The following is a 22,613-nucleotide window of genomic DNA, read 5'->3' as shown; positions in this document are numbered from 1 at the left end:
ATGGGTACTGTTTCACACACGGAGTCTGATGGCTATATTTGAGTTTGGGAAACAGCTGTTGCTCCCCAGGTAAGATTGACTAGTGTCTGGGAGTGTGTAGTTGGCCAGGATCCATCTGCTTTAGAGGGTTAACAGTTAATCCCAGCTGTTGAAAGAAGATACTGGTCAAGTTGAGAATGTTAGCAAAAAGCACCAAAGAATATTAAAGCCCTCACTTAAGTATCTTGGAGACCCTTAAAATGTTCTGCTGCCACTCACCAAGTGGGTAGAGTGCTTCCACATTCTTGAAGATGAATTGTTTGAAGTTCCCTTGACCTCCCACTGGATGGTTGCCTCCAGGCAACTCAGCTGTAAACGAGAATCTGGCAACATTCCTGCTGCTACTATGTGGCTTGGATTCCCGATTTTACTGGCAAAGTCAAGGAGCTGTCCAGCAGGACAAAGAGCAGGTCTGTGATGAGGCTGCTGAAACTTTAAGGGGAACTGTCCAGCCCAAGGGTTCACACAGAAACTAGAAAAAGAGCAACAACCGAATCATTCTATTTTTAAAGCTGATCCTGCCGTCCCACCCCTTCCTGTATCGTCAGTCCAGATCCAGAGTACATGCCAGTTCTTGACTTCTCCACCTTGTGCTCTTGTGCTTGCAGAGGTGCACTATCCCTTCTAGTCAGGACTTCAGGTCCGGCTCATCACTGTTTCTGTTCTTGGGGGTGATTGTGGAGGGTCAGGACTGGTGTTTGACCAGTAGGGGTAAGTTCTAGTCCCCTTCCTCTGCAGTCTTACCTGGTTTCATTCAGTGCTGGTTCTGGCAGGGAGTGACATCTGTATAGACCAAAAGTGGTTAGACATCAGTCCTGTGCATTTCATGCTGTCTAAAATGGTTGGGTAGAAAATAGCTCTAGGTAGATTTTGAGCTGGTTTGAATGTCACACTAAGCCATTGTTTTAAATCATGGCTGAATTGCAAATGTGTAGCTCCCTTCCCCCAGTGGGTGCCACATGAGGCACAAGCAAGCCATCGATGACTTGTTATGTGAACCCACGATATGGTTTATTTAAAACAAATCAAGCCAACTCAGCTTCTTTCTGGCTTACACGCATGATTTGTTTGAAACAAACCAACCACAGTCGGGATTTGTGCAACACAACAAGCCCTACTATGGCTTCTTTGTGCCACATACAGCACCACTAGCAGTGGGGAAAGCTGCAAGGGGGGTAGGAGGCATGTCCATGATTATGCCATGGTTTAAAACAGACTATAGTTAGTGTGATGTGCAAACAGGGCCTTTGCCTTTACAGGCGGAAGAGATAGAGAAAGATGCCCAGTTAATTCATTTGATGCCGTTCTTTTTCTTTGTTCTCTCATGGTGTTTTTAAGCAGCTGTGGTAAGGTAGCTCCTGTTTCTTCCATTAGGTGTCATTGCGTGATCTCCGCACTTTTGCTGTGGAGCATGAATTTGATGCCTATTCAGGTAGTCTGTCAGATTTTGATGTCCATGGCAACCTGCTGGTGACATGTGGCTTCTCCAGCCGAATGAATGGCCTAGCCTGTGATCGTTTCCTCAAAGTGTATGACCTGCGCATGCTACGAGCCATCACACCTCTGCAGGTTCACATTGACCCTCTGTTTTTGAAGTTCATTCCTACCTACACATCTCGCCTTGCCATCATCTCCCAGACAGGTGGGTAGCTGGATAGATAGTTTCTGTAGCCTCAGACTGTGCTGCTGGACACTCTGGTCTTTCAGAGCCCTATCCCATTTGAATCTAATCACCTTCAGGAGATAACCACAGAGTGAAAGATGAAGTCATGTTGGGGATTGGTTGCATTAAAGCCATGGAGAGAAACCATGTTTCTGATTTGCTCTTCTATTTTGCCCTATCCAGGTCAGTGTCAGTTCTGTGAACCCACTGGATTGGCCAGTCCTGCCGACATCTTCCATGTCAATACAGTGGGCCAGCTGATCATGAGCTTTGATGTGTCAGCCAGCAAACAAGCCATGGTTTTTGGAGACTCAGAGGGCTGCGTCCACCTGTGGGCCAACTCACCTGAGATCACCTTCAATGCATACTCCCGGGAGACTGACTTTGCCTTGCCTTGTATTGTGGACACCTTTCCCCACCTTGACTGGAACCAAGATCTCATGCCCCTCTCGCTTATACCTGTGCCACTAACCACTGAATCACTGTTGTCAGATTGGCCAGCTGCCAACTCTGCTCCTGCACCCAGGTAGTTATTTAAAATAGGAAATCTCAAAAGAAGGATAAACCTTTAGGACATGAGTGGGGAACCTCAGGCCCAGAGGCCAAATGTAACCAAAGAAGGGCCTCTGTCTGGCACTCAGGACTCCCCCCAGGCCATACTCCTCACTGGCCCTGCACTCTTTTTAAGTGTTTTTTTCCTGGCTGGAATATGTCCTTAAACTCTAATAATGCCTTTTGCTTATCTGGATGGACAGGGGTGTGTGTATAGAAACTAGCCTACTGTACAAAGGTCCAATTGGCAGTTGTTTTCCTGCCCACTTTTACCTCTGGCCTTCCCACTGGGGACATGCAGCCCACAGAAGATGAGCTGGAATGGCTATGTGGCCCTCAGGCGGAAAAAGATTCCCCACCCCTAATTTGGGGGGTTGCTTGAAAGTTAAACTCCTTTTTTTATTGTTTCCTGTCTTTTATTCTGCTCCTCCTTGTTAATATTAGGTTTTATTTTGCTCTTTTATATTATAGAAGTTGTGTGTTCTGAATTCTGTTTTTACTCCTTTTTGAATATTATTTTCAGGTACCCTACAAATCCTGGTAGGACCATAAGATGGGGTATACATAAGATGGGGTATAAATAGCCGTTTCTTTTCAGAGTTGGTAATATCAACATCCAGGAATAGAAATAGATGATATTTTCCTCTTGGAATATCTGGATGTTATCCATAGGAAAGGTCAGAGAGGATCACACAGCTCCCCTAAAAAATGCCTGCATCTCTTCAGGAGGCTTGCCTCACTCCTTGAGTAGCATAATGTCAACAACACTGGCAAGAGCAGTGTCTGAGCCACAGTTTGTTTTGTAGACGAGCCCCACCAGTTGACCCAGAGATCCTTCGTACCATGAAGAAAGTTGGCTTTATTGGATATGCTCCAAATCCCAGGACCAAGCTGCGGAACCAGGTAGCTCATTGGCTAGCTGTTACCTTTGTACCTGTTGAGCACTTCGGGAGTTGTGGTTTTTGGGTGATGGTCTGATGTATTGCTAAAGATCTGCTTTACCTCAGAACAGCTTATGGTATAGACCAGGGATTGCCAAAGTGTGGTATGAAGATCACCAGCAGTCCATAAGCTTCATTCAGGTGATCCACAGTGATAAATTTTAATTAAAAAAAACAACTTCTGCATCTATTTATTATTTATGTATTTATTTGATTTATATCCCACCCTTCCTCCCAGCAGGAGCCCAGGGCAGCAAACAGAAGCGCTAACACACATCAAAACATTATAAAAACAGACCCTAAAACCAAAACAAAACAACGTTAAAAACATTTTTAAAAAAAAACTTTTAAAACATCTTTAAAAAAGGGTTAAAAAACATTGTTTTTAAAAAAACATATTAAAGAGCAATTCCAACACAGACACAGACTGGGAGAGGTCTCAACTTAAAAGGCTTGTTGAAAGAGGAAAGTCTTCAAAAGGTGTCAAAAAGATAACAGAGATGATTCCTGCCTAATATTTAAGGGGAGGGAATTCCACAGGGTAGGTGCCACCACAATAAAGGTCCGTTTCCTATGTTGTGCGGAATGGACCTCCTGATAAGATGGTATCTGCAGGAGGCCCTCACCTGCAGACCGCAGTGATCGACTGGGCATATAAGGGGTAAGACGGTCTTTCAGGTATCCTGGTCCCAAGCTGTATAGCACAGTGCATTATAATTTCTTAACTTGTAAGTCGTTCACCAAGACCATCAGCATTTTTCAAGTGATGTGGGGGAAGTTTGGGAACCACTAGTTTAGACTGAGGGAACAGAAACAATTTATTCGCCTGAATGCATTTCTTTAGGTTTGAATTGCAGCAAGATATGTTGATTTTAAAGGAAGGTGTGTGGCTTTACGAGTAAGTTCCAATTAGCTATAGCTTATGTTAAGAATATCCAGTAACCTCTGTGTGTCTAAAATGGAAGGATCTGATCTGGCATGAGTGATGTTTCCCCTTGGCTATTAGACCTGGATGAATACCCTACTGTAGAGATGGACACATGTTAACTAATTTGTTGGATATCTGCTTCTGCCTTGTAGGGTTTGAGGCAGCTACGTGTGTTTGTGTATGTTTGTCAGTCAGATGGATGTGCATTTGGGAGTCAACATGGTGAGAGAATGGCATGTAACAACCTTGTGTGTTTTGGGATGGAAGGAGGTACATGTCCCATTTTTCACATGCACCTGGTCCTCTTCTGATGCTTGAAGTAGCTCATTCTGATCTTGGAAAACCGTAAAATAGGAATGGACAGTGCATAAGCTCTCTCTGGATTTGCATTCTTCTGTCTTTTTCAGATTCCCTATCGACTGAAAGAGCTCGACAATGAGTTTGACAATTTCAGCCAGGTCCCTGAATCCCCCATCGGACGGGAAGAGGAACCACATATCTACATGGTGGCAAAGAAATACAGGAAGGTCTGTTTTTAAATGCTTCCAAGGGCGTTGGATATCTTTGTGGAGGAAGGTATGAATATATGTACAAGGAGGTAGATGTGAAGGATTTTCAGGAGGAAAAGAGACATGGGCACAAAAAGACCTATCCGTGAAAGACAGCTTTTTTTGTAGCAAGCCTTACCAACTCCCACTCCATCCAAGTGTAAATTGAATTTGTATGCTTGGACTTGAATGGAACAGTCCCCTCTCTTGCATAACAAAGTTTGTCAGATCAGGGTTGGTGGAAGATAGGGCCATAGGAAGGGTTGCACACAGCCCAGTCCCATGCAAGGTGGATTGCCTCCTTTTACAAGGTGTAGAGCAAGAAAAGCTAATGTGGATGTTGATGTCATTTATGCTACTTCCATTCATGGGTTTGAGTTGCACAAGAACTGCATTGAAATATGGGTTATGATTGTTATTGTTTTGTGCACATTAAGATCTAGAGCTGGGATTCCTAACCATGGTCCATGATGGGCTTAAGGGGGCCCATGAACCAGGTGCAAAAAGAAAAATGTTTTTTTCCTTTGGTTTGCTTCCTGTTACTTTGAAAATTTTATGTGCATGTGTTTGTTTGCATTTTTCTGGGGAGGGGGTCCATAGATTTTCCAGATTTCAAAGAGGTCCGTGACCCAAAAAAGGTTAAAACCACTGATACAGAAAATCAGATGTGCTTGTGCAAGTATATTGTGGAGGTGCAGGTGTGAAAGAACAAAGAGCTTTTGAAGCTGTTGCGGTTCTTTTATCCATGCTGGTGTGCTGAGTGAATGTATGTTCCAGTGTATTTATGTGGGCAATATCATTGCTACACATGTATCTTTTCTTGCACGACTTAGGTCACAATTAAATATTCCAAGCTGGGCCTGGAGGACTTTGACTTCAAACATTACAACAAAACACTTTTTGCTGGTCTAGAGCCCCACATTCCAAACGCTTACTGCAACTGCATGATTCAGGTAGGTGGAACATTGCCTTCTCTCTGTGATGCACTGTTTCCTCCTTCCTGTGATAACCTCTGTCTTGTCTTTCCATCATCCTTTTTTCAGGTCTTGTATTTCCTGGAGCCAGTGCGCTGCCTGGTTCAGAACCACTTGTGCCAGAAAGAGTTTTGCCTGAGCTGTGAGCTTGGCTTCTTATTCCACATGCTGGACTTGTCCAGAGGAGACCCTTGTCAGGTAGGCAAATGAAAGGTACCTTGCAGAATCCTGACATCTTTGGCAGGATGCTATTCAGAACAGAGGTGAGAACACAAGAAGACTGCACTAGGTCTGGAATTGCATTAATCTTTATTGGCAAGGATGGGAGACAGGCCGGCAGAAAGAGAGGGCTGCCTGTCCTTGGATGAGCCATTGATTGGTCAAGACACATGCATAAACTGACTTTGGTGGAGCATTGGTGGGAGACAGAAAAAATGTTAATCACATTCTCTGACATCTGATATGCTGCCGTGCAGATCAGTTGCATGTGGGAACAGCACAGTGGAGCATGCCATCAAAAGTGGCAGTTTCTTACCTGCTAGCTAATATCATATGTCAGGCCAAGCCTGCCATACCTACAAGGAGTATTGAGCAGTCTGGAGGTCAGTCCTTCAGGATTTTGGGTGGACTTGAGCCCAGTCAGTATTTTTTTAACACAGGACAGTCAATTAATTTCCTCTATTTCAGGGGAGCAACTTTCTCCGTGCCTTCCGCACCATTCCAGAGGCAGCTGCTCTGGGACTGATCTTGGCTGATTCAGATGAGGCTACAGGGAAAGTGAATCTAGGACGGTTGATTCAGAGTTGGAACCGCTTCATTCTGACCCAGCTCCATCAGGAAACCCAAGAGCAGGAAGGCCCTCAGGCTTACCGGGGCATTGGCAGCAGGTAACAAGCACAACCCATTTGATGCCTCTTGGAACCTTTGGGAATCCACCTGCCTGTTCTGCTTACTGTCCTAGATCTCACCTGGTTTAAAATATGTGTTAATGGATGTTGATTCCCGCACTGTTTCAGTCTCTCCTGGTCTGACCTTAGACACAGACTCTGGGTTATATCCAACTAAGTTATACTCAGAATAGACCTATGAAATTAGTGACCCAAAGTTAGTCATGATCATTTTCAATGGGTCTGTTCTGAGTAGGATTAACAAACCTGCCATAACACAGATTAGCATAGTCAAAGCCATGGGCTGATCAGCTGGACAATGGCCTGCACCCCGTCTGCTGGCAGGAAAGGCACTCCAGTAAGGGTTACCATGTATCACATTCTGCTTTCTAGCTCCCTCTCCCCTAGTTGGCATAAAGCTCCTTTCCAGTAGACATGAACACTGCATCCCCTTCTCATGTCTGCCACCACACTCATGCTTTCTGTCCTGTCTGAGAAGGGGAATAGGGGATCCCTTACTTCATTACTTGTCTTTCCCTCCAAATTCAACCTTCCCATTGACTATGTAATATGGTTGCAACTGCCAGTGGCAGAAAAAAAGCACATCCTCCTCATGCGCAGAGGGTGTACCTGAGGTATGGAGTATTGAGCCTGGCCTTGTGCCTCCTGATGAAGTTCCATCAGCATGCGAATGTTCAGGATCTGAACTATAGGCAGTCGGTAAACTACAATGAACTACATGACTGGCTGCCCTGTATACTGTTTCCAGGATTAGTGGCAGTATGTCTGTGAGTGCACATGTGTCTTGCTTGCAGGCTTCCCGTAGGCATCTGGTTGGCCACTGTGGGAAATGGGATGGTAGGCTAGATGGGCCTGTGATCTGATCCAGCAGGGCTCTTATGTTCTTACATGGGACAATTGCTGCCAACTGTCACATTCCCTGTTTGGCTGTCTTTTCTGCTTGAAAACAGCTTGACAATATTTGGCAGTGCAGCTGTTCCCTTGTGAAGCAGCTGACACAAAAGGGGCATTTCAGCATTGCCCTCCTAAATGTCAAACCCAACTCTCTTTTGATCTGGTATTGTTTCTTCTAGCAACTTTGGATCTTCGGGGGACTCGGTCATTGGGCAGCTTTTCAGCTGTGAGGTGGAGAATTGCAGCATGTGCCGCTGTGGCAAAGAGACTGTTCGAGTATCTTCCACACTCCTCTTTACCCTCTCCTACCCTGAGAGCAACGGTATGAAGTGTAGAGGGTAATAGCGCAAGGGTAGAAGAAGCATGGAGTTGAATGGAATGGGGGTGGTCTCATTCTTTAAATCTGGGGCAGTAGGTGTGTGCAGAGTTCTTGTTGCTTTTTAAATTGATCTTTCCAGGCTTATGGGACTGGAACCACATGTTTGGCACTAAAGGCACTGGTGTGGGTTCTCAGAATGCAACAGGGGCATCCTTAGAATGGTGCAGGCAGTGATTAGGGGAGCAATGAGCTCCTTGCAGGCCACTCCCCCCCCCATAACTTCTGTCTGAGTAGAGACCTGCCCCTGCCCAAACGGCCATCAGGATAACTGGTAGCTGGATTCAATATGCCCTTCATAAATAACACCTGATGTTGATTTCAGTCAGAATTTTCTTCCCTATACTTCCCTGGTTGGTTAGGTTTTGCTTCCTGGTTTGATCTTTCTGGCAATGGAAGTTACTCCTTTTTTCCTTCCATCTTTTCAAGATAAAATCAAAGATTATGAATTTGCTCAGATCTTGAAGAGAAGCATCTGTCTGGAACAGAACACCCAGGCCTGGTGTGAGAACTGTGAGAAATATCAACCCACGGTAAGTGGGGAGGGAGTAGTTGTGCAGACCAAACCATTGTATGTTGACTACCTGGCCCAAAGCTGTGACATTGATACAGGAAAAGTTGATGAATGGCACAAGGCTGCGTTAGCCAGAACTGGTCTGAGAGTGCAAGTGGTGCAGTGTACTTCATAGAGAGCTGACCACACCAAAGACTGTATCAGCATCCAGGTTTTCAGCTAGTATGGTCTCAAGTAAAGGAATTTGAAGTGTATAAACATAACTGGATATCATAGATGCGGCAAGACATTCTAGGGGGTAAATATAATTTCATCACTTACTTCAGCCTTTGGTATCTTATGAAACATCTGATGCTGCCATCTGTTATAAATGAAAGATTATTAGATTGGCCAATTGTCTGATCAACTAATTTAAGTTCCTAGTGACTCTGTAATAAAGCCACAGCAGTAGTACCAAACACTGATCTGTGTCACTTGCCCTTACACTGCACATAATCTCTCTCTGTGTCTGTCTCTCTACTGCTCTAGGTCCAGACTCGCAATATCCGCTGCCTGCCTGATGTTTTGGTCATTAACTGTGAAGTGAACAGTTCCAAGGAGGCGGAATTCTGGAAGATGCAGGCAGAGGTATAGGAGAGTGCATATTTTTTCCCATTTCAGTTTGCGTTTATTTATTTTAACATCTCCCCACCACTTTCCTCCTAAGAGAGGCACCTTTCAAGGCACCCTTGAGCTGGATCGTGCTTTGTCTGATTGCTTCCCTCTGCACCATGGGAGAGTGCACCTTATCTCCCTGGATCTCATGAGCCCCATGGAGTGTTCCTGAGATGCCAGTCACTTACTCCACTGGCTGTTCTAATGAGGTGTGCATGCAGACAATCCAACACATGTCAGCCTGTTTTGAAATTGACTGCCCAGTCTGAGAATATCCTCATAGGCCCAGTTCAAACGTGGCACTGCATGTGAACGGCCGGTGGTGTTGGAGGCAAGGCAGATGTGCCAGGTGGGTGGGGAGATAAGGTGTGCAGTTTGTCAAAATATAACATTCTGTCTGACCCCTTATCTTGACCTGCTGTTGGAACTGGCATGGGGAAGTAGTCTGGGTTTGGGGTTAAATGAAATTGCTAGGCATTTAAATGTACACTTATTTAGATGTTTATGCTTTTGGCTTATGTTTTCTTGACAGTATGCCTTTAAGAAGTTGATGATGAAGAAGGGTGGCCGAGAACTCCCCAAAAGTAGAGATATACCTCTTGGGGAATGGTAAGCATTTAACATCTAGGTGTGGTTCCTATCTACCTAACAGTTTGTCCTTCTAGAAAAAAAAGTCTATTGCATTCACTGCTCCTTCTGATCTGACCCTTCCTGAAGCAATTGTTTTAAAGACCAAAGGCAATATCACTTCTGCCACCGTTTTGTCTATACTATGGCATGTAGCAAGAAGGACACAGAGAAAAAAATCACAAAACTACAGTTACAGTACAGATTGGAAACTGTAGGGCATACTATTCAGATTATCCAGAATTCTGTACAAACAAATGGTAGGTTGTATCAGTCCCCTTGTGAAGTTCTTACATTCGTTGACAACTTTGGGATAGCAAAAATAAATCCCAATATAGCAATAATATGTGACAATTCATTTCAGAACCATTTTTTCTTGCACAATCTGGTTGTGGTTGCTTACTAACTGCAAATGATATCTCTGGGCACATGGGCATAGTTGGAGATATTTCTCTCAGATGTGGATGTGGGTGATCATACCAAAATCCTCACCCAAAATGTGTTCTCCAACCTATGGTCCCTGAGAACCATTGCTTGAACTGATCAAAGGCAGAAGACAAAATTCCTAGCATTTATAACAGATCTGGCTAATCCTGAGAATTCATGCTATCTGCCACTTGCAAGGGATAATGTTGCACAGCCTTAATCCCTTCTGTTGCTTAAGAGGGCTTTGAGACCTGACCATACACAGTCCCAAGCTAGGCGCTACCCTCGAGTTGTGGGCTTCCTGGCTACATTGGAATTGGGCTCAGCCTCTGCACAGCCTGAAATCATTAGGCCACATTTCAAAAATCACAGCAGGAGCACACTTGCCTCCTGTATGAAATAGACAGGAGCCATTAGACTCTTACAGATCTAGAAGTGCATACTTCTGGGGCATAACCTGGCATCTCATCAGGCTAATTCCAAGTCAACGTTTGTCCTCCACAGGGCAATACCAATGCATTGAAATCTTCACAGATTTTGTGAGGAAAAATTGACAAGCTGGTAATTGGATTCCTGTTCATCCATTCTTTCCTGGAAAATTCATGGAGGGTTTTGCATTTTGATGTGGCTTTTTGTCACAAACATTTCCTCCAGAGAGGTAAACAGTGGCATGGAAATTGGCGCATTGATCAAATGGTTGATACCATTCATCCTTTCTCCTTGACATTTGTAAGCTTATCTCTTTGGTTTGTGCGTTTTGGTGTCATTTCTGGTAACTCTAAGAGAGCCTGATGCTTGACCAAGCTGCAAAATTGGTCCTAAAGCCCCAGCCTTGCTCATTTGTTGTTTGTGACACTGGTTCTGTTTGCTTTGCTTTGCTTTGCTTTGAGGAATGAATTGGGAATGGCAGAGGGGAGCCATTCTTATACCTCGATTGAAGAGCTGAAGAACATCTGGATTCCTTATTCCATCAAGATGAAGCTCTCCAAGAACAAGGAGCTGGAGGTTTATAACTGGGATGAAAGCACTGAAGTAAGACACCACTTCTGGCAAGAAAGTCATCCCTATAATGCCTGATTTCTAAATGCTTTCTCAGTGTCCTAGTGTATTGCCCCAAGGCTGATGGGCTTCCAGATTCCAGAGATACCAGGGAGATGAATAGGCTAGACCCAGCAGATTTACTTAAAAGGAGTTTATTGAGTAACTTTCAGCGTACACACGTACCCAGTACGAGTGGAACAAACTTGCATGGTTTTGCACAAACCACTGCCACAGTCTGAACACCGAACTGGGTAACAAAGAGCATTTTTATAGGATACATGTTTACAGCACAGTAATAAGCAACTAATTAGACAAAAGAATTAAATCACCACTTTCCCAGCATAGTCCTCCAGTGATGGGGCTCTTTCCCAGGATCATACAGCATAACAATAGCTGATAAGCAAAGCCGTTAATTGCCTGGTGGGGCATTAACTGCTCCAAGGTCTACACTATCTGGTTAACGAGGCACCTTCCCAGCATCAACAGCATCACTCTTGGCAGAGCATCAGTCTGAATACCTGTCAGGAACCTCAGATTAGGCCCCAGGTGGCTCTGAGCTATACATTGACCATTCCTTGACCTATCTCCCTGCTGGCTTAGATGCTGAATGCTAAACTCTAAAGAGAACTAAGGCAGGGGGGGAATACAAGCCCCCCTTACCTACAGGCAGCTATTCTGCTGATATAGCTGCTGAGCTTGCCCACGGGCCGGTACACCTAGGCACTGGGGATTCCCCAGGAAGTTGTCTAATCCAGCTATGCCTACTTTCAGAGAGTATCAGCTGCGTCTAAATGATCCCTGAAAAACATTAAGCTGCTGATTTTAAAGGATATCCAACCCTCCCCTGAGAATTTATTTCATTGCTTGTCTATTCTGCGTTGTGAGAGAGATGTTATTCCTTTTTCATCACATATCTCCACTGCAAATATTATAATGTGTAGAGGAGGGCTTGTATCTGAAAAAGCTGAGTTATTTATTCCTAATATCCCACTTTTTAAGGATACAAATTCTCCCAAGGTGACTTACATGTAAAATCAAAAATAAAACAACAAAATCACAATAAGACAACATCAAAGCAAAAACTCATCAAGAATCTCCGCACAGAGCAGTTGGTGATAGATGGCCCTATGTAGGGAGAGGGGGCAGGTGCCTGGTGTTGTCTCTGCATGCTTGCCTATTTTTTTATATCACTTAGATCCCTTCTTTCCTAATAACAGTTGAACAAACCAATTATAAAATCATTATGACAAATAAGTCCCATTTGGGAATGGCTAAAGTGTGGCTTTGTATTGGATATTCGTGAGCTGTGCAGTTAATGTAAGTCACTGATTCCCTCAAAACTGTTGTTACTCAGAGAAGAAAGGGTTCTTTCCTGAGAATTTGACACCCAGGAACATTTTTTAACAGAAGCAAATCTCTGAGACGAAGCTTAGCTTTATATTTTCTTTCACTAGCAAAAATATTAATCCTAATACAGAATGAAGACTACCAGTTAGTGCAGAACTGTATCAAATCACATAACCCCAATATGGAACAAGCCATATAAAGTACATATCTTACCAAAGCTAGTCAGGGCAGGCAAAGCTTTGAGTTCTCCTTTCGAGAACTGCAGATTAATACAGGCTGGTTTCTTTTATACTTTTGGGAAAACCCTGGTTTACTTTAGATCTGTTCAATCATTTCTTCATATTCCATTCTCAAAACTAGTTAGTACTAGCAGGTTTTTCAGTCCTACATGACTCTCAAAAACATAATTCTCTTTGTACTAGGTAATAGATTTTATGACCTAACTTCTTGGCTTTCTAATAAGGAAGATGCCAAAACAGGAGAAGGCTGCTGTAATGTTATAATACAAAAGAGTCATAAAACTGGAAATGCCTACTGATAAGGATTCCCACATAATAAATCTAAGGTATCTGGTGCATCTTCAGGAACACACACAAAGGATGGATTCCTTTTCCTTTACACACTTTTCTCATGTCAGAGTACACAGATAGGATGATACTAAGGGGTGATTTATGAAACGTGTATCTTGCTTTTTAATTTGATTTTGTATTTTGGCACCGAGTTAGATCCTTTTTTTATATTCTCTGTGCAGCGGCTCTATTGGTCTTTGGCTTGGGAAATATATTAACCTGGCTTAATGCACTGTTCACTTTGATACAATTAAGGGTAGTCTCTCCCAGGTCTGCCACAATATTTGCCACATCAGGACACAGTGATAATAAGCATAATAATTATTGGATGGATGGAAAAACATAATTTATAATTGGCCCCTCCCTCTGCAACTGTCAGTCAGCCTTCTAAGGCAGCAAGAGGACTAAGAGAACTAGGTTTGGGCTCCCTCCCTCAGTTGTAGCAGCAGATGTAACAGGTAAATGGGGGGGAGGGGGTAAATGGAAACTTGGTCAAATATATGCCCAGCCAAAGCTCCCAGGGAGACACTTGCTGTGCACTCCTGTAACATATGAAGTGGCGATGCAAAACTTTGGCCTCTTGTGACTTTAAACACATTTCTTCAGCTCATGAAGCATATGAGGGAAAGCCTAGAGGAAAAGGTGGAGGAGTTTGATCCAGAGAAAAGTGGGCAGACATGGCAACAGTTTTTCAAATGTTGAGAAAACTGTTGAAGATAGGATGAAATGATACCTCTGGGTAAGATAAGAGGGTAAAGGCCCATACTGTGGCAGGCAAATGATACCTATCAGAGTGTGAGCAGACCCAGCCAGGCTGGTTTATATTATTTGGATTATGAGAACAATAGGAAACAATAGTTTAACATGGAAGTTTTTGTAAGTCTTTTCTCTCCCCCCCTCCCGCCTTTTTTAAAAATAAAGATGATGTGAGAGAGTCCACCTAAAGTTGTCCATGTGTCGGGGCAAGTAGAGGAATGTCCTGCGTGTGAACCCCCCTAGAGATACAATCCTGGTTTGTGCTGCCATTCCTAAAAAAGAAAAAAGGATTTAAGAGAAGCCAGAGCACTGGAGTTTAAATTGAAAGGGCTGAGGGGCTGGCTGCAGGAGTACAGCATGCCCCAGTGTTTCCCTCCTCTTGGGGAGAATGGTGTTCCGTAGCAATCGATTTCAACACACGTGCCTGTGCCAGAGCAGCTCAGAGATCTAGCTGACTGATGGACTCCTCTTCCTTTTTGCAGCTAACTGTGTTGGATGATCAGGAATCAACATATGTCTATGACCTTATGGCAACTATTGTGCACATTCTGGACTCCCGGACTGGGGGCAGCCTGGTGGGGCATATCAAAGTGGGGGAGACCTACCACCAAAGGAAGGAGGTGAGCCAATTAGTAGAGAGAACAACCTTTTGATCTTTCCAGTAATGGATCTGTAGTTCTCATATCCCATTAGTGGTGTAAAAGGACGACCTTCCCCAACCTGGTGCCCTCCAGATGTTGTGGCCTACAAGTCCCATCATCCCTGACCATTGTCTGTGTTGGCCAGAGCTGATGAAAGTTATAGATTAAAATGTCTGAAGGGCACCAGGTTGGGGAGGCTGTCAGGAGAATCCCCTTCTCTTTTTGTCACATTTATCAGAACTGCCTTGGCTATAGGATAGTTGTAGCTATGTGACTGTGATGCATTATCCATAAGTGAAAACTGTAGCCATTGACATTCACGTCTTCTCAACTTCTGTTGCACAGGGTGTCACACACCAGCAGTGGTACCTTTTCAATGACTTTCTCATTGAGCCTGTGGATAAGGTAAGAAGACCAGGCTGATTCATATTCTTTGCTCTCAATTTCTATAGATTCATAACAGGTATGTAAACAAAGGGGGGTTGTATTAAATTCACTTTGTGTGCTTTTTCTGAACCAAGCATTTTGCAGAACATTTTGGCATAGAGTGGAGTGGAGGCAGGAGGAATTGAGGTTTTATAGGGAAAAGGAAGAGGCAGCTAGCAATACAGAGCCCAGGTGTGTAATCTGTGACCCTCCAGATGTTATTGGACTGCAACTCCCATCAGCCCCAGTCAGCCAGTGGTCAGGGATGATGGGACTTGTAGTTCAATAGCATCTGGAGGGTCATAGGTTTTCCACCCCTGATGCAAAGCATAGAAGGTTTCCTAATTGAAGTCCAGAGCTTTTTGGAGATAGCCCCCAATTATGAGAGCTAGAAACCTGCTTTAAAAACCCCTGAAATCTATGTTTTCCAGATGACTAGGTCAGGCATCTAGTTTTGTGTTATATTACCCACTATGAGAACCATTAAGAAGTACATTAAGGTAAAACCAATATTTTCTTTGTCATGGGGGAATACAACTGCATAATTTTTTTGCATTTCAATAAGCATGCGCAATAGGGAAGAAGTAGATGTCAGTGTTAATCTTGTTATATAGAGATATGTAACATAAAGAGTAAGGAAGATACTCTAGTGAAGTAGGTGCCAAGAAATGTCATCATGTTTGCAGGGACTGTTTACTAAGCTGCTGTTTTTCAAGTCTCAATTGTGCAGCTAAGAGGCTTTTGCATCACACTGGGAATTGCTAGCCTGGCCTAGCCAGTGGCTGCCCTGCTGAGTGACTATGTATGGTCAGGATGTAGGCTTGCATCTGCCCAAGGACAAATTGATCTCGGTTATCACCTGCGCCAAACCTGCAGGATCCAGATTGTAGTAGTCATCTACGCTGTACACCTTCCTTGTTGTCTGCATTCAAGCCCAGGGAAATATGGGTCAGCAGGGAATAATGCAATTTTAGGTGATGATTTGTAATTGGAGAGAAGGAGTCTGTTGTGCTTCCACTTTGCACAACTCAAATCTACATGATGCTCCTGCATGATGTGGTTTGATTGATTGTGGTATTTGCTTTTGGATTTACAGTGTGAAGCAGTTCAATTTGACATGAGCTGGAAGGTGCCTGCTATCCTTTATTATGTCCGGAGGAACCTCCATTCCAAGTACAATTTAACCAGTGAGTGTGTATGGCTGTGTGTATTTGACTTCATGGAAAGGGGTAGAACAGAGATTTGAGGATGCTAATCTGTGACTTGTGAGAACCAAGTTCAGCCACGATCTGCCACAGACTCCCTGGGGCAAACAGCCTTCTGTCTCTATAACTTGGGCATCTTAGCGTAGCAGCCAGTATTCTTAAGCCGGCTCTCTGTCATGTTACTCTGTTCCAGCCTTAGTTGGTGGAGTGTGGATTGTCAGTGGTGGCATTGCATTGCCAAGCAACATCATCACATCGAAACGACAAGGCCGGCCTTGCTTTCAAATATTTGGGGAGAGCATGCCTAAATGAGCACTTTAGATGTAACTCTGTCTGCTTTTGGCAGCAAGCCTAGTATTCCAGTGTGGCTCAGGAAATGCCTGACTCTTTCTTCCTCCTGTAGTCAGTCAGTTTCTTACATCTTCACTTAGTTATTACTCTTTGATCCATTATTTACATATTTGGTACATTCGTCTGAAAATTAGCCATCACCATTAATTCATGTTAGATCTTCGGTGGCCAAGGAGGAAAACACTGGTTTTGTGCTGAACACGCCCAGTGCCTTCAGCCTTCCTTGCAGCCCTTGTGCTCCCCACTCGACCTTCTCCACAGTGCTCTTCAGAACCCATTCACCCACCCTGCTTTCTCCTGCCAGGCACTGATGCCTGACAAGGGCCTTGCAGGAAATTCCAATGAGAAATCCAGATAACAATATATCACTACCAGACAGAATAGCCCTGCCCTCCTTCGCAAGGGATGGGTTGTTGTGAGGTAGTCATATGCCACAAAGACTGAGGGGACCAAGCGAGTGAGTTTTGCAAGGAAGTGTGCTGCAATCAAGAGGAAGTGAAACAACTGACTGATCATCATGACAACATGAAAAGGATTGTCTGCATGGAGAGCAGCAGTTGTGATGGGGACCCAAAACCACTGCTTTTGGGTGAAACTCTTTGATGGGATGGTTTCAAGGTACCTTTTTGTGCAGCTTCCAGGCTACACGGCAAAGTGGAAGTTGGTGGAATATGGCTTGCTCTGAGGCATGCAGTAAAGCAGCTCTGCGGCTGATTCACCACACAACCCCAGGTCCTGATCATTCAGCAAGTGCTGACGTTTTTCAATATGGCTGCCTGTTGACTCTCCAAATCATTTGTAGTGGTGCATCTTGAACAGTTTTGACTATGAATTGATACGGCTTGCCTAAGCTCAGTTACATAGCATCAAATCCATTTGACTTGCTTTCAGTGTCATGAGGATTGGTGTGATCAGTTTAGTGCTGAAACTTCCTTGCTGTGGATCTGATCTTAATAGGAAAATCCTTAACTTTCAACACTGTTGTTCATTACTGTTTCTCCTCTAGCTGAATAAGCCCTACGATATCCGCAGGTTATTTTACAGAAATTCTAGGCCCTGTCTTCCTCGCGTAGGTTTGAATGACTGCTCTTTTCCTCTGCTTAGGCTTTGTAGAAATTGGGTCTAACTGTTATATAGAAGGAGCCTGTGCCTTTGAGGCCTTCTCCTCTAGGAATCCCACAGCCACGGTGGGACTCCTCTGTGTGTTTTTTCAGACTGCCATCTCAGAGGGCATCCTAGAACTGAGTAAAAACAGCTGATCAGGTTTTCTTTCACTCTTTAAGTTAAAAACCCTATTGAAGCCAGTGTGCTTCTCGCTGAGGCTTCCCTCGCTCGCAAGCAGCGCAAATGTCATGCCACTTTCATCCCACTCATGCTGAATGAGATGCCACAGGCTGGGGACTTGGTGGGACTGGATGCTGAATTTGTCACCCTCAACGAGGTATGCTTTGCTTTGGTGGGAGGATTGGAAGATTCCTCAGCTTGGGCTCTCATCCATCTGCCTTTATAGCAGTGGTCTCACCCTTTAAAAATCTGCAATAGGAGGAGGCAGAACTTCGCAGTGATGGGACCAAATCCACCATCAAGCCCAGTCAGATGTCAGTGGCCAGGATTACATGTGTAAGGGGACAAGGTCCCAATGAGGGTGTTCCATTCATCGATGATTACATTTCCACGCAAGAACAGGTATGCAGCTATCTCTGGGAGAGTCTGGCAAAGCTTATGCTGGCTCTCCATACTGAGGAGGATTTAGATAAGTTGGCCTCCAACTCTCTTTGTTTCAGGAGCTTTCCTTGATAGGAAATGCTCTCCTTTTCACATCAGCTCTGCTGTGAAGTCCAGTCGTGTCCCTACAATCCCGGATGGCTAGGGATGGGCTTACAGAATGCTATTTGGGACGGGCTACCACAGGGGTGGGGAACCTCAGGGCCAAGGGCCGAATGTGGCCCTTCAGGCATTTCTGTTTGGCCTTCAGGGCTCTTCCCCAGGCTACACCCGTCACTGGCCTTGCTTCGCACCTTCCTTGAGTGTTTTTGCCAGGCTGAAATGTGCCACTGAACTCTGGTAATGTCTCTGGCTTGTCTGGACGAAGGATAGAAAAGGGTGTTTGTATAAACTGGCCGACCGTGTAAAGGTAAAGCTTACGTTTGTTGCTCCTCCCACCACTGACATGTGGCCCTCCAGAAGAGCATGTGGCCCTTAAGGCAGAAAAAATGCTCCTTGTCCCTGGGCTAACAGTTGTTCTCATCATACTTTAGACTCCTTATTGGCTGAAAGGGGAATACTGGTTGGAGAAAAAAAACTCTGGGGCTGAGCATAGTGTGTTATACCTTCTCTCTGCCCCCTTCTGGTTCAATTGGTTCTGAGTATATTAGTAGAGGGTGTTTTTTTTTTCTGTTGACTACAGTATGTTTTTAAATGAGAGGAGATTCCTCCCAAGGGAAGAGCAAGGAACCCCTAGAAGTCCTGACTATTGGAGAGTATGGGAGGACTTGGCATCTCAGGATGTCCTCTCTACCTTTCTTTACCCTTGTAGGTGGTAGATTACCTCACTCAGTATTCAGGAATAAAGCCAGGTGATCTGGATGCCAAAATTTCCTCCAAACACCTCACCACCCTCAAATCCACCTACCTGAAGCTACGCTTCCTCATCGATGTCGGGGTCAAGTTTGTGGGCCACGGATTGCAAAAAGACTTCCGCGTCATCAACATCATGGTGACTGCCTCCATTTCACCTCTTGGGATATGCGTCTCTCCTCCACAGGCTGAATGCTGCCACTGTGTTAAACGTTTGGGCCTGTGCATGTTTGGGCATATAAAGGAGCTGGTAACATACAGGGGGGTGCCCAGGGATTCCTTGCCAGACAAATCAACAGGAAAGGCTTCTTTGACAGGAGAAAGATTGAAAGCCACTAAAATAGATGGCAGCTTATGAACACTCATGGCAAAATGAATCATTCATCTGACACGCTTGTGGGGCCATAGAAGTATTTTCTACTGGTAGCAGCGAGAGATAGGCTTCTGTCGTAGCAGTTTTGTAAGTCAGACTGTTTAGATGAGGGCCTATAAGAGTCTTCAGAACCATGTGCTTAGAAACTCCCAGAACTCATAACTGGGCTGTGTCTGTCCTTACAGGTTCCCAGGGACCAAGTCATTGACACTGTCTACCTGTTCCACATGCCCAGGAAGAGGATGATCTCACTGCGTTTCCTTGCCTGGTATTTTTTGGGTCAGTAGAGACATTCTGCAGCAGCTGACTGTCTCCCAGTCAGCCTGACCTCCCTGCCAAGGATTCCCTCAAGTATCATTCTTTTTGTATCCGAGTCAAAGGTTCAAAACATCCTTGTTCCCTCATAATCCCTCAAGCCCAGTGCTGTAGTTGAGAATTTGGGTGTGCAGAGCTGAACAGCAGCTGAGGAGGAAGGGTCTGAGGGGACTGAGTCAATACCGGGGTCTGAAGGTTGGGCTTGCCTTCAACATTTGATAGAATGAGAAGGGGAAATTCTTTACCTTAAGCAATAACCCTCTGCGTCAGGGTGAAAGTGTTTCCTCTTTCCTGCTGCAGGGAAAATAGGCAAGGCAACATTTGCCATAGGCCAAATCTCTTTCTATTTACTGTAGATCTGAAGATCCAAGGGGAGACTCATGACAGCATTGAAGATGCGCGCACAGCCCTCCAGCTGTACAGGAAGTACGTGGAACTTAGCACTCGTGGCTTGGAGCCTGAGGAGTTCCGCAAAGTGCTGAAGGGCCTATATGAGAAAGGGAGGAAGATGGACTGGAAGGTGCCTGAACCTGATGGCCAGAGCAGCCCCAAGAGTAAGGGCCTACTTTCCCACCTGCTGATTGTTGGTACTGTGTGACGGTGTAAATATTCCCTGCTGTGTGAGGATGATTGGGGCCATGTGTGTCATGATGCTGACTCCTCTGTGTCTGGGACTGGCAGCACGTGGTCATATCTATTCTTGCCTATTAAGTTTTGTGCACATTCGCATCGCATATTTATGTCCTCAGCTCCAAAAACCCTCAGCTTCTTTTCACGTCCTGATATAGGCAATGAGCAGAATTTGGTTAAGATTTTAATTCCTAGCAGCTTATACGGAGAGGGATTCATCACTGCAAAGGCATTGAGAGCAAAGGGGTTTACCATACTAATTGGTCCAAAATGTGGATATGAATCTCTGAAGTCCCTGGCCACTCTTCCAGTAAACTCTGCTGGATTTGGAGTTAGGAGTCTCCCACTCATATACAGTCTACTATATGATGCTGGGCCACGGATCACATCCACAGGTTGTTCTTACTCTTCTCTTAGAGCTAGGTGGGTTGGCTGTGCTCTCTCCATGGTTCACAGTGCTGTGTTTTCATTTTTCTGACAGGTGCTGCTGTGTTCTCAACCGTGCTGTCCCTCTGATCCCAGAGACCTCATTGCATCCTGTGTCTTTTCTGTACTCTCTTCAGGAGGGGACTATCCAAAACTTGCTCCCTGAGATCTGGGCTTTCTGGAACATGAATTATAATGCATATGTGTATGAAAAGGGAAGGCATGGTCGTTAACATGCCACACATTTCTCAGAGGCCAAGGGACGTCTGCTGGAGCATCTCTGTCCCCAGTTTCCTGACAAACCTCATGGATCCCAGACCGAATCCTATCTAATTAGGGAAGAGAGTGCATATGGCGGTACCCTTTGTTAACCACATGGGGGCACAGTTGCACTGAAAGAGCTGCTCCCTTTGGATGCTGAACTTAGGTGCTTCCCAAGACGGATTGCACGTCAGATCCTGCAATGCACTCAGTGTCAGGCTGTTCTAGCATGTATTCTATATAAAAGGGGTGAGTGACGCAGATCTGTGAGTTGCTCAGAGATCCATTGTTTCCACATCCACTGATGTCATTAGCAGCGTTAAGCTGGGTAACTTGCAGGGACACCTGTTTATCTTCTGGCTGGGAGCTGTTCCTGAAACAACCTAGATCTGGACTCTACTCCCATGGAACCTCCATGGCATTTTAACTCTTGTTTTGTGTCTGTGAATTGTGGTCACAAGAAGTCTATGAAATGTAATAAAGCTGTAAAAACACTGCCAGTGCTTCAAACACTACTTTGTAGTCTTATATTTTCCTTGCTTGTCTGTTCACTTTATTTTAATTTTTAAAATTATAGTCATCCCTGGTTCCCTGTGGATATAACGTCACTGATGTGTAATAACCCTGTTCCTGCTGAAACTGAGGCTGACTAGTAGGCAAGTAGTCAGAACAGCTTTTACAAGACTTTTAAGTTTACACCCTAACTCTGCCATGAACTTTGTGTTATGCAAGCACGTGGAATAAACTGCATAGGTATATTTAGTCATATATTATTGCAGGGGTGTGGTTGTCGAAGGTCTCTGGGGGTCCTAGACCCTTTACTTTTTTGGGAGCAGGGTCCCTATGTCGCCAGCATCCTATGAGCCAATCAGCATGAAAGGGTAGTGGGCCGACATTGAAAAGAGTCTTCTAACATGCTACCTTGTCCTTTCCTGCTGATTAGAGCCAATCAGAGTGAAAGGAGGTGAGTCAGCCATCGAGACGACTCTTCTCAGTAGGTAACACATTCCCCTTTCATGCTGATTAGCTCCTAGGGACATCTCTTGTTGTGGGAGCATTAACAAGGATAGAGAAGCAGAAAGCAGTATTCAAACCTGACCAGATTATTCTATAATCTTAGAAGGTTGTATAATCTTAGAGGGAGCATGGCTGTGACTATCATGAAGGGACCCTGTATTTCTGAATTTGCCACTACACCAATGCTTATTTGTGGTAGAGCTAAGGATTAACAGGTTTTTAAAAGGCATTATGTAGAACGGGAAGAGGAGTGTATGTTGGGATGCTGAAGTAGACAGTAATTGAATGGTGAAAGAGTAGAAAGTATACAAAGGTGGACCTTGCACTTCTACATGGGATGCTCTAGTGCCAGTCATGGTTTCGGATGTACACCTGCCACCAGGGGTAAGGCTCATGAGGAATGAGATTTCAAAAAGAGAACTTAGAGCCATTGGAGTGTTGGCCTGGGACCAGGGAGATCAAATCCACGCTCAGCCGTGGAGCTCACTGGGTGACCATAGATCAATCACTTTCTCACCAGGCTGTTATGAGGAGAGGGGAGGACCATATACACCACCCTGAGCTACTTAGGCTATATACACACTATACCTTTAAAGCACATTTCCCCATCCCCAAAAGAATCCTGGGAGTTGCA

General features: G+C 44.7%; 1 protein-coding gene across 1 annotated transcript; it reads left to right on the top strand.

Moving 5' to 3' along the window:
• PAN2 (poly(A) specific ribonuclease subunit PAN2) lies at window positions 1-21,465 on the top strand. The gene is made up of 23 exons (XM_061622187.1): window positions 1-4; window positions 340-449; window positions 1,414-1,681; window positions 1,886-2,228; window positions 3,061-3,157; window positions 4,531-4,650; window positions 5,505-5,624; window positions 5,715-5,843; window positions 6,333-6,532; window positions 7,627-7,769; window positions 8,253-8,356; window positions 8,866-8,964; window positions 9,524-9,600; window positions 10,935-11,076; window positions 14,240-14,377; window positions 14,744-14,803; window positions 15,921-16,011; window positions 17,664-17,821; window positions 17,923-18,066; window positions 18,917-19,096; window positions 19,516-19,609; window positions 20,002-20,199; window positions 20,757-21,465. The coding sequence occupies exons 1-23, from the start codon at window positions 1-3 to the stop codon at window positions 20,789-20,791; spliced, it is 3,054 nt and encodes a 1,017-aa protein (XP_061478171.1). The 3' UTR covers window positions 20,792-21,465.
• Window positions 21,466-22,613: the final 1,148 nt, after the last annotated feature.

This window comes from Rhineura floridana, chromosome 3 (assembly GCF_030035675.1).
Source record: "Rhineura floridana isolate rRhiFlo1 chromosome 3, rRhiFlo1.hap2, whole genome shotgun sequence".
NCBI lineage: Eukaryota > Metazoa > Chordata > Lepidosauria > Squamata > Rhineuridae > Rhineura > Rhineura floridana.
This window is presented reverse-complemented; position numbering and strand designations above follow the sequence as displayed.